The sequence below is a fragment of the Cydia amplana genome, chromosome 1, assembly GCF_948474715.1.
Source record: "Cydia amplana chromosome 1, ilCydAmpl1.1, whole genome shotgun sequence".
Classification (NCBI taxonomy): domain Eukaryota; kingdom Metazoa; phylum Arthropoda; class Insecta; order Lepidoptera; family Tortricidae; genus Cydia; species Cydia amplana.
Genome location: NC_086069.1, coordinates 9,387,744 through 9,399,702, shown reverse-complemented (window position 1 = coordinate 9,399,702; position 11,959 = coordinate 9,387,744). Strand labels below are relative to the sequence as shown.

Below are 11,959 nucleotides of genomic sequence, written 5' to 3'. Positions count from 1 at the left end.
GTAAAAACTTTTTTCGCTGACTGTACTCTACAACTACATACATTGTAGGTACTTATTAAGTTAAAGATAGATAGATAGCTAGTGAAGTAATTTACAGTTTCTTATTCAGTCAACTTACTAACGTGTTTTCCTTGGAATGATATAGAATCGTCATCAAAATAGTAACGCCATCCTTAATTACTTTTTTAATTGACATGCTTTTAAGTAAATATTTACTTTCTGCGAGGTCGTCTGTAGCAACTAGCAAACAAGTAATAAAATTAATGATCAAGTTATTCAATTGCCGAAAGTCGTGGCAAATAAAAACTCGATATATTTAGTACGGTTAGTATATATATGTATAGATAGGTCACGCCTACATATGGACATTCGACGTCGACGGTAATTATAACAGCAGTGACATTAATAATCTTGGCACAAGACATAAATAACGCCATTTTTAGGGTTCCCTACCCAAAGGGTAAAAAACGGGACCCTATTACTAAGACTTCGCTGTCCGTCCGTCCGTCCGTCCGTCCGTCCGTCTGTCACCAGGCTGTATCTCATGAACCGCGATAGCTAGACAGTTGAAATTTTCACAAATGATGTATCTCTGTTGCCGCTATAACAGCAAATACTAAAAATAAAATAAAATAAATATTTAAGGGGGGCTCCCATACAACAAACACGATTTTTTTGCTCTATTTTTGTTGATGGTGCGGAACCCTCCGTGCGCGAGTCCGACTCGCACTTGGCCGGTTTTTTGGATACCAGCCCGAGACCTCTTCATTTGTCAAGTGACGATTGCTGACCAGAAAAAAACCAGTTGGTGAAGAAGTGTTAAGTAGATTGATGACGTTATATCACAGTGTTCACTGGAACTAAGCCACCTGAAATATGATGAGAAGTAGAATAAAATAATTAATAAATGTTCAATTGAAGCTAATTATGACAAATAGGTAAAGTCTTCCCATCCTATCCTATTGCATTGTTATTATGTCATCCAAAAAATTATGCAACTTTACATTAAAACAAACCTATTTTTTATTATATATGTAACATTTATTGCAAATAGTGTAACTACTGTAGTTATAGGCTACCCATCTTTCTTACAAAATTAATTAAGTTAAGAAACTGTACCGTCCATTTATACTAAGTAGGTCGTCGTTAAAATCAAATTTTATCACTAAGGTAATTTTTGCTACAGGTGCAAATTCTTTAGTGTAATGGTACTTATGTTGAGCAAAAACCTACTTTATACCAAAGGGAGCAGATTCTAGTTTTACAACCTAAAACGTTGTGGACCTGCGACTGTAGGTATATGACATCCTTATGCAACTTACTAAAATATTGCACGAAAATATGAAATGAAATTGAAGTGTCAAGAGGTGACTCCTCTTCGAAACCTTGGGTAATACTGCATATTTTAAGCAAGGTAGATCTTATGCGAACAGAATAAGGCACAAGTTTGCATACATATTACATTACCAAGTACTTGCCAACACCGCCTTCGAGAAATTTTACAACTTACCGCTAATACATGGCGACTTCACAAGCGGATCGTAAGTTTTCTATTACACCAGCCATGTTGTTTTGACATAGTGATATATTTCTAATTGAGACTTAAATGTTTATAAAGTTATGAATTGTTTTATAAATTATAAGTCTTAACCTAATACTTTATAACCTTTTAGAAGTTCTTGACATTCAATATGAAAATACTTTTTATAGGTATAACTTTAGATGTAGGTTTGTGCTTATAAATGCTTGATCGATAGATTTCAGAACTTCTAGTCCAAAAACATACTTAGTAAAGAAATAAAATATTCAAATAGGTATTTAGTCCTCAGCTAGTAGACATATTGTCTATCGAGTCAGGTGTCTCCCGCCTGCATAACGGAGAAAGTGTATATGATAATTGGCCCCGGCGATGCGCGACCGAGCCGGCTCGCCATGTCACTAATATGGATATGGTTATTAGTTTTACCAATTCATTGTACAGCTTTTTGCGGAAACATAATACAGTAGTAACATGGTCTTAGAATTCACATATAATGTTTTCTCACGCCTTTCGTGACGTTTATTCTTTATGTAGGTATGCAACTTTCGAAGCGTAGGTAGTCACTTGTCGACGAAGATAAAACAGTTAAAGTTATGACTAACTAAGGGCTTACATGTCACTGGCAATGCAATTTGGGTTTTCTGGTGAAATTGTATGTTTTATCCTCTTACAATCTCAAAGTTTTACAATCTCAAAGTGTTTTGTGTAATGTACTTACAAATTGTACATATTGCATTTGATAGGATTATATGAGATTCCAATACCGTCTTACGGTCACGTGATCGTCTTACGCTGTCTCGAGTTTAACATTTTTTCCCCACCTCAAAAAGTGCACAGCGCCGCTAAAGATGTTTTCACTTCAAAAAAAATAGGCGCATCCATAGTCTATTCCAGCGTTCGTCCCCGCGCCGCTCTGCCGCGTTATCAATCATCTATTTTTACTATTCCACGGCTCGAGGCTTTATGCAACTATGCTAAACCACTCAATAAGACCTAAGTTTCCTTACTTCAGAACTAACGTGTTATCTTTAGAACTAGCAATGCGGTGACCTATCAACACCTTACCATGCTACCATTACCTGTTCGCCACATACCTATTGCTGGAAGACATTTTTAATACGGGTGTTTCTGGTATTTTATCTAGTATATAATTAATTTGCGTAATGTGGCATAAGTAAATTATATAATATGTACAAAATAGACTAGGCTATACATATGCACAATAACAGTAACCAACAAGAAAAGCAATGGAGATTTTTATGTGTTTATTGATTTTAAATTCGTTTTGGTAACTAAGTAAAAAGTATGCATAAAATACTAGTTATAATAAAATATAATACTAATTTTTAAGTATCTGCAGGTATTCCATGTTAGTCCATCTATCTGCAATTTGTTTCTGATTTAGAAATAGTAAGTACCTAGCTTAAACCTATAATTTGAAAACACTAACAAACTTGGTAACTATAAAATGTGCCAAAACCAGTAGCGCCAGTAACTGTAAATTCAAGTTAATTAGTCCAATTTTATACGTAGAGAAATGCCATCAATGGTCATTTTATTAATCGGAGATTATCTTCAGACATTGTAACGGTTTTTTCCGGAAATGGTAACGGTTTTTTCCGGAAATGGTGTTTTTTATTCTAATTAGAGAAATAGCTTCAAATACAAAACAGTGTATGTGCCTTACAGCACCATAGACCCTTGTGACGTTATCGTAACAATATAAAAGTCTTGAAATAATATATTGGTTTGAAAATGATCGCATTATTTACGGAGCATTGGCTATACGTGGAGTGCAGCTAATGGGCCGTGAGTTGTGTGGGGCGAGACACGAATGATAGCGACAGCGGTCTACATTGGATGAAATGTTTCCCAATAATGTGAAGATTGAGTCATAACATGCATAAGACATGCATTAAACGGTAACTAGTTTAATTGTTTAGTTTAGACATATATTGCAAGCCACCAAGGTCAAACATCATTATGGGATTATGGTGAAATTAGGTAAGACAAAAATTATATTGCAGATTTTGCTGTCCCGACCATTAAGTTGTTTCCTGACAAGGGTTTCGTTATTATTACTGTTCTTGTTGGTATTCATCGATCTAAAAAAATGGTTTGATTTCTTTGACTTGGTCCATACAGGAGAAACAAAGGGGAGTAAGAATTACCTTAAATATTTGAATCGACTAGTTGCTGGCGCGTGGCAGGGGCGGACAATCCTTTATTTGAATACATGTAAATTATATTAGTAACGCAAGAGATATATCGGTCAAGGTCTGTGATTCTAGTTACCTAACAATTTCGGTATGGGCCTTGGGCAACTTAATAATTGAATTCATTGTGTAAATGTTTAAGTACCAGCTCGTTTCAGAAGGAAAATCAATTTCCACTGCTCCTCATCAATTTCATTTAATAGGTAAGAACCTAACCTATTGCACGTTCATAATTTTTTTAGCAATGTTTTTTTAGATCAATTAAGTAACCAAGGTATTCATTGCAATGCCTTAATTTGTGATGTTAGAATAATATAATTTTGTAGGCAACGGGTGTTTTAAAAACGGAACACACTATTGCACAAATATGTGCTTAATTGGTAAAGTATATCTTTGGTACCAATATTTTATACAATTAAGGTCCATTATAATTAATTGTGATTTTTATAGATTCGCCCAAAGTCTCTAGTATACTTTATTAGCCAGAGCAAAAAATTAAATCATCAATCTAGTTTGTCTAAGCAGCAGTTTTAATGGCAGATGGAAAAAACCGATAATCAACAGGAAACTAGATGGCAAACGAACGACACGCTTCGTAAAACGAAAATTACTATAAAAAATTAAAATTTATGACTCACTATATGTTTCCTATTGGTATGATACAGTTATTTTTATTTCTGATTATTTTGTTTCGGTAGCAGGTGTTGGTTGAAATTTATATGTCCATTAGATAGTTTACGGGGAATAGAGGGTTGAAGTGTCGGGTCGGGGGGTTGATCGACGTCTGGCGGTAACGCACATGATTCTGACTTTTAATTGGCCAGCGATAATAATAAAAATTAAGGAACAAAAGCATGTTGATTGCATATTATAATAACTTTGTATTCTATTTTATACTCGGTAAGTGGTTTTGTACATTTATACAATATACGTATGTAAATTGAATGATAAACGATCCAGGATTACCAGGATATATGAATCGTTGTATTGAGGAACGAAGCTTAATCATTTCGTAAATTAAAATGTAGGTAAATTTATTACTTAAGAAAAACATTTTTAATCATTTTTACTGAGCCTGCGTAATGAATGTTCATTGTTGTAATTTTTCAAATAATATGCTTGTTTCAGTGTAATAAATGTAATAATTTATTATCTATACATATTAACAAAGTAACTATTATTTTTAAATTTTAACAATTGTACGCAAATAAGCAATTCACAGCATTTCATTATTATAATTTTGTCAAGATCTTAACTATTATAAAGACTTTTAAGGATTGTTTTTAATGTATGATATATATACGCATTTACATAATAGGCGCAAGATATCTATCGTGTCTCTGTTGTCGTCTCATCAGGTAGAATTCAAGACATCAAAGCTTAAAATTGGGGTTACTCAACTCAACTTAGAACACTAACATTTACTAGCAAGTTATTGTTGTAATGTACTACTTTACTAAAAATATTTTAATAACACATTTTTTCCCAGTACAATGTATCTTGAATTGTTTTTTCATACAACTTCGCGTAATTATTTTTGTTAATTCACTAATTCTACTGTAGGTTACTTACTCATCAACATTTCTGACATTCCACTAGCCAGATGTTCCAAATCTTGTTTTTCATCTCATTCTCACCTAACAAATTGAATTACCTAACAATTTGCTTCGAAGCTAAAGCGAGGTAAAAACTCACTGTTTGCCTGCCCATTACCAGTGCGCGAGCAGCGTGACCGAAGGGTTGCGATCCCCTGTCTTTAGTACATCTCTACTGATCTTATAACTAATAACCATATTAGACCTTATGTCTAACAATATAACACTCGAATTCGTTTGTTAAAGATTTGTAGAAGTGGCGTTTTGATTTTGCAGATTACTGTCTCTAAGTCTGTTGCTACTTAATTAACAGATATGTTATTTTGTTTTTTGTTCCATTAAAATAAGGTTGTCTTTTGAGTATTACTTGATATCGTAAGCTCTTATCCAGGTTATGCTTCGAAGATCACACGTAAGGGCTAGATGACCACAGGTTTATTGTAAAACGCGAGATCTTTCTTAGTCGGTATTTTGTGGTTGAGACGAAACGGATGGAAAAGAGGAAGTGTATTTGGGTTAATATTACTTATATAATCTAGTATATGATCTGTGTTTGTTTATGATACTTTTATCCTTACATTATGTCGGCATGTTACTGGCCACTTCCGATACAACCGGTTTATTGGCTCGCAGATCACCAGTCATTGATAATTCGACGAGCTTTGCGAAGCCATGGTAAAAGGAAGTAGTTCATTGTCGTCGGTACTCTTATTTACTTACCTACTATATATACTAAAGGTGTATAGTCAGCGTCAAAAGCATTTTCTAACAGATGACAAAAAGAGATATTTCTCTGTATATATGACAATTATACTGTGGTTAAATACTAACTTTTGAGCGTGAACTGTAGAGACATAGATGTATTTATTTGTAAAAGTATTCCACGGTGTCAGATACTTTTGGCGCGTTGTTCATCTGCTACTATTGATGCTGATTGTCTACTAATTACTTTATTTCTTATTATCATCGCAAGTTTATTTCTAGATAACTCATTGAGACGACGCGGTTGAGCTTGACCGCGAGTTTAGTCATTCGGGTCTTGTACCCACTTTACCTAGGGATAGATCATCACACCACCTAGTCTGACTAAACCTTCCCCCACCACCTTTATACAAGTAGGTACTAAGTAATTATTGTACGTAGGTACCTACACTAGGTACCTCGAATACGAACGTCTTTTTACCTCATAAACAGATAGGTATATTATGTGTTTATTATTCAAAAATACTTTTTCTAACAGTTACCCACCTTTATCTCCCTTTGTGATACGAAAAAATATTTTAGTTTTGAAAATAACTCAAGCAACTTTGATATTGTCAAAATTATTTTGCATATGGAAATAACTTTATTGCATTACGTCATCCAATAGCAAACTAATCATCCCCGTCAGTCTGTTTATTCCGAACCATCGAGTCGACCCAACGAACTGAAATTAATGGCCACATGAATATTCATACTCATTTACTCATTCGTTCGCTCATTCGTTCAGTCATTCCCTTGGATTCCAGCTCATTATTTCATAAAACTCATTACCATTGCCTATCTATCAGATGGCCAACTTTGTAACGTCAGAAGCAACCGTTTATTTTATTATTATTATTCAATATATGTATATTATATGTATCTACACTATTTCCTATATTCGTTATGAATTTTAAAACGTAACAAATATAAGAGCCTCGACAGAGAGTACCATTTTATACCATTTGGAGTTGAAACTCTAGGTCCATGGGCTCCCAGCGCGCATAAGTTGTTCGCAGAAATCGCGAAGCGTCTGGTTGACGTAACTGGTGACCGAAGAGCTGGCGGCTACCTCGCACAACGTATCAGCATTGCGATACAGCGAGGAAATGTCGCCAGCATCCTTGGTACAATGCCTAAGGGCCTATTTTAGATTTAAGCTAGTTTTTAATTTCTTTTAGTAATACACTGTATATATCTTATTTATAAATAAATGATTATGTTTAAAAAAAATTGTAGGTACTTATTGCTACGATTGTAAATAGGTTTTGTACTTGTTACTATACTGGCACTTAAGATGATTTGACAATAAACGTCAGTCAGCAATAAACCGGCTTTCAATTACTACATTGGCGACGAGGACGAGCTGGTAAAGTTATTAACTGATCACCTAGAACCGCAGCGATCAGAGATCGCCGAGCGGCACGTCTTCAGGCTGCGCCGACAGCGAGTCGGCGAGCCGCTCGCCGAATATTTGCAGAACTTAAAGCATTTAGCGAGCACTTGCAGCTTCGGCACCTCGCTCGAGGAGAATCTGCGCGACCAGTTCGTGTCGGGACTGGCAAACGAGGCGATGCGATCTCGGATATTTGCTGAAAAAAATATTCAGTATAAAGAAGCGGTGGAGCTGGCTCTCGCCCTAGAGGCCGCAGAGAAGCACGCGGAGGTGAGCGGCGCGGTGGCGGCGCCGGCGAGCACCTCGGGCGGCGGCGGCGGCGATGTAGGGGAAGGTTTGCATCATGCGAGTGCTCGGCGCGACAGGCGCGGGCCCGGAGCCGGCGGCGGTGCGGTCGCGGCCCGGGGCGGCACGGCGTGCGGCAACCATCAGGCGCAAACGGCGCAGTGCTGGCGGTGCGGGAAGGCGCATCGGCCGGACAAGTGTAAATATATGCATTACAACTGTGATGAATGCAACACGCGCGGTCACTTGAAGGTGATGTGCGGCAAAGGACGCGATCAGGCTCGTCGACAGTTTGGACGGCAAAACTACGTGGATGAAGAATCTGATGAGGATTTATTTAACCTTCAAGTTTCACCGCGAGGTAACAAACCTTATTTTATTACATTGAATGTGGACGGACAAGATGTTGTTTGTGAGATCGATACGGGTAGTCGTATTTCTGCTATTAATGAGGACTTTTATAAGCAGAAGTTTGCTCATAAAATAATTAAACCTAATGATAGTTTCTTTCGCGGCTACTCTGGGTCACCAATCGAAGCCCTTGGATACTTATCGGTTGACGTTGCGCTAAACGGTAAGAGAGCAACTAACTTGCCATTCTACGTCATTAAAAACGGAGGGCGGCCTCTTTTGGGTCGTGAATGGTTACGTGCTCTTAAGGTCAATCAAATAACTATAAATGAGATCGTTGAGGAGGACAGACTGGTGACCCAGCTGTGTTGTGAGTTCCCAGAGGTGTTCGCGGATAAATTAGGCACGTGTAAAAAAAGCATTCAATTACAGCTCACAGACAACGACCCTGTTTATGCTCGCGCGAGGCCGGTACCGCTCGCGTTGCGCGAACGAATTGAACGCGAACTTGAACGTCTGGAGCGCGACGGAACCCTGTGCCGAGTTGATCATTCTGACTATGGAACCCCAATAGTACCGGTAGTTAAGCAAAACGGGGAACTGCGCATTTGTGGTGATTATAAGGTGACTGTAAATCCTAAACTTAAGCGTGATTATTATCCTTTACCTCGCATAGAGGAACTCTTCGCTAATCTTAGCGGGGGGCAGCAATACACTAAACTGGATTTACGTCACGCTTACGAACAGTGTTTGTTGACGGAGGACTCGCAGCCGTACACTGCAATCACCACTCATGTGGGTACTTTTGTGTACCGTCGCACACCGTATGGGCTTTCGTGCATTCCGGAGAAGTTCCAAAAGCTTATGGAGGAAACTCTGCGCGGGATTCCTAATTGCGTTGTTTTCCTGGATGATATTTGCGTGACCGGGCCTAATAAACAGGTGCATATGCAAAACCTGCGCGCTGTACTTGGACGCTTACGCACCATGGGAATGACCTTAAAATTGAGCAAATGTAAGTTTTTACAAGATAAAGTCAATTATTTAGGTTTCATTATCAACAAACATGGCTTACGGCCAGATCCGACTAAGCTAGAGGCCATTTCCAATGCTCCAGAACCGAAAGACGTAACGCAACTTAAAAGTTTTCTCGGGATGTTGAATTATTACGGAAAGTTTATACCAAATTTAAGTACTTTGTTGCATCCGTTGCATGCGTTGTTAAGAACCGGAGTTGAGTGGAAATGGGATCCCGCTTGTAAACAGGCCTTTTTAGAGGCGAAACAAGCTTTGTTAGGCAAACGCGTTTTGGCGCATTATGAAGAGGGGCGCGAACTCGTTTTGGCAGTTGACAGCAGCGCCTATGGCCTCGGCGCAGTGCTTGCGCACCGGTATGATGATGGCTCCGAGCGGCCCGTTAGCTGTGCGTCGCGGACGCTTAATGTACATGAGCGGAACTACAGCCAACTTGACAAAGAGGCTTTAGCAATATACTACGGTATTACTAAACATCACCAATACCTTTTCGGAAGACGCTTCACACTGAGAACCGACCATAAGCCGCTAAGTTATATTTTTGGAAAAAAAAGTGGAATTCCTCAGACGGCTGCAAGTCGTTTGCAGAGATGGGCTGCGCGCCTAGCGGCTTACGACTTTTCAGTAGAGTTTGTGCGTTCCGTAGATAATGGGCCGGCCGATGCTCTCTCCCGACTGCCACTGCCATGCGAGGGCCGCGCCTCGGACGCTGTAAGCTATGTTCAATTAGTTGAAGACTCGTTACCAGTTAGCTACAAAGAGGTGGCTAAGGAAACACAGAAGGATTCTGTGTTAAATAGAATTTATGGTTATGTTCTGTTTGGGTGGCCGTCTGTCGCGAGCTGTGAGGAAGAGAAGGCTTATTTTTCAAGGAAAAGTGATTTGTTCATTGATATGGGTTGTTTGGTTTACAAATACCGCGTAGTGATTCCACTGGTTATTCGGAAGCGGGTGTTAGATGAGTTGCACGAAGGGCACTTGGGTATACACAAGATGAAAAGCATTTCTCGTCATTACGTATACTGGCCGGGTATTGATGGAGATATTGAGGCGGTTTGCCGCGCCTGCAGCGCGTGTCGCGCGGTGCGGGACGCGCCCCCGCACGCGCCGCTGCATCCATGGGAGTACCCGTTGAATCCGTGGAGTCGGCTGCATGCGGACTTTGCTGATTGTGGCGGTAAGCGGTATTTAATTGTAGTTGATTCACATTCGAAGTGGATAGAAGCTATTTTGATGAAAAACACGGACGCTCGTACAACTATTCTAGCGCTCCGATCGATATTTGCGCGGTTTGGTTTTCCTGAGCAGCTCGTGACCGACAATGGTCCGCCATTCTTATCTAATGAATTTCAGATGTTTTGTGTAGAAAATTGTATTAAGCACGTTACGTCAGCACCATACAGGCCACAAGGCAACGGTGCCGCTGAAAATGCGGTTAAAACAATAAAAAAGGCCATTAAAAGAGCTCTGCACGAAGGCGTGGACGTAACTACCGCTCTTAATATGTTTCTTTTCCAATATCGTAACTGTGAGCATGCGACGACTGGTGTGTCTCCGGCCGTAGCCCTGATGCGGCGGCGGCTGCGCGGGCGGCTGGACGCGCTGCGCCCGGACCGCGCCGCCGGCGTGCGCGCGGCGCAGGAACGCCACGTGACGTCGGCTGGCGGCACACCACGCTCCGTCAATGTAGGGGACGTGGTTTTCGCGCGTGACTACACTTTAAGAGGGGAGAAGTGGTCGGAAGGTAGAGTCAAGTCGCAAACTGGTCCGGTTTCTTATACGGTTGATATGGGCCAGGGAGTCGAATGGCGAAGGCACGTCGATCAAATGATTCCGGCCAATAAAGATCGATTCTCACTTTCACGGGCTAGTGTTTGTAATCCGGACGAACAATTTAATACATCAGTTAATATACCCGAGGTGGGTGCTGACGAAGCGTTTGGGGATGCATCGGACGGTGAATTTCAGGCAGCACTAGAGCAGCCTCTGACGGAGCACCTTCCCGCTAGCGCGGGTGTCCGTACGCCACAGGTGGATGCTCCGGCCGCGCCACCGCCCGATGCTTCCGCCCGTGCGTTGCGCGCTTGGAAACGGGCCCATAGATCTAGCTAAGTGTAGTGCTAGCCAGAGTAGTCTAGGTACGTATTAGATGTATTGAAGTTTGTTGTTGTGTCCTACTGGTTTTTAAGTCGTTAAAATGTTTAGTTAAAAGTTTATTTTAATATATTGGGTAGCAAGCTTAAGGGGGAGAGATGCTACGATTGTAAATAGGTTTTGTACTTGTTACTATACTGGCACTTAAGATGATTTGACAATAAACGTCAGTCAGCAATAAACCGGCTTTCAATTACTACACTTATATTCTTGTTATTTAGCATAATAGTCTCTTCTGCGGTGGCAGGACACAGGATCTTGTTATTCTTCTTTCATCGCTCTCTATTTATCATATACATATGTGTAATACAAAAATGCTTCATTCAGATTTGAAAATTTTGTAGCCTGTTAAATCGTGGCCATAGTTAGAAACAGATAAGTACGAGGAGGAAACGAGGGTGATCGTTGCCCACTCCCCATTTGCACTTGCAACCGAAATCTGATGCAATCCAATGGCTTCATTCCTCTTTCAAACGTCCATGCATTACGTAGGCATGTGGTTTCAAAATCATTTGCCTAGTGCAACAACGCGTCTTCCATAACATATCCCCCGTGAGCCCGTGCGCTGAACCGCGCATGCGCGCTCCGGAACGGCGCACACGCCGCCGACCGCGCGCGTGCGCGACCGCCGGCCTGTGTCATTATG

The 11,959-nt window shown here is 40.2% G+C and overlaps 1 protein-coding gene across 1 annotated transcript; it reads left to right on the top strand.

Moving 5' to 3' along the window:
- The first annotated feature begins 1,519 nt into the window (after positions 1-1,519).
- On the top strand, positions 1,520-11,271 carry LOC134662662 (uncharacterized protein K02A2.6-like). The gene is made up of 2 exons (XM_063518962.1): positions 1,520-1,541; positions 7,412-11,271. Exons 1-2 carry the CDS (start codon positions 1,520-1,522, stop codon positions 11,269-11,271), a joined length of 3,882 nt encoding a protein of 1,293 aa, XP_063375032.1.
- Positions 11,272-11,959: the final 688 nt, after the last annotated feature.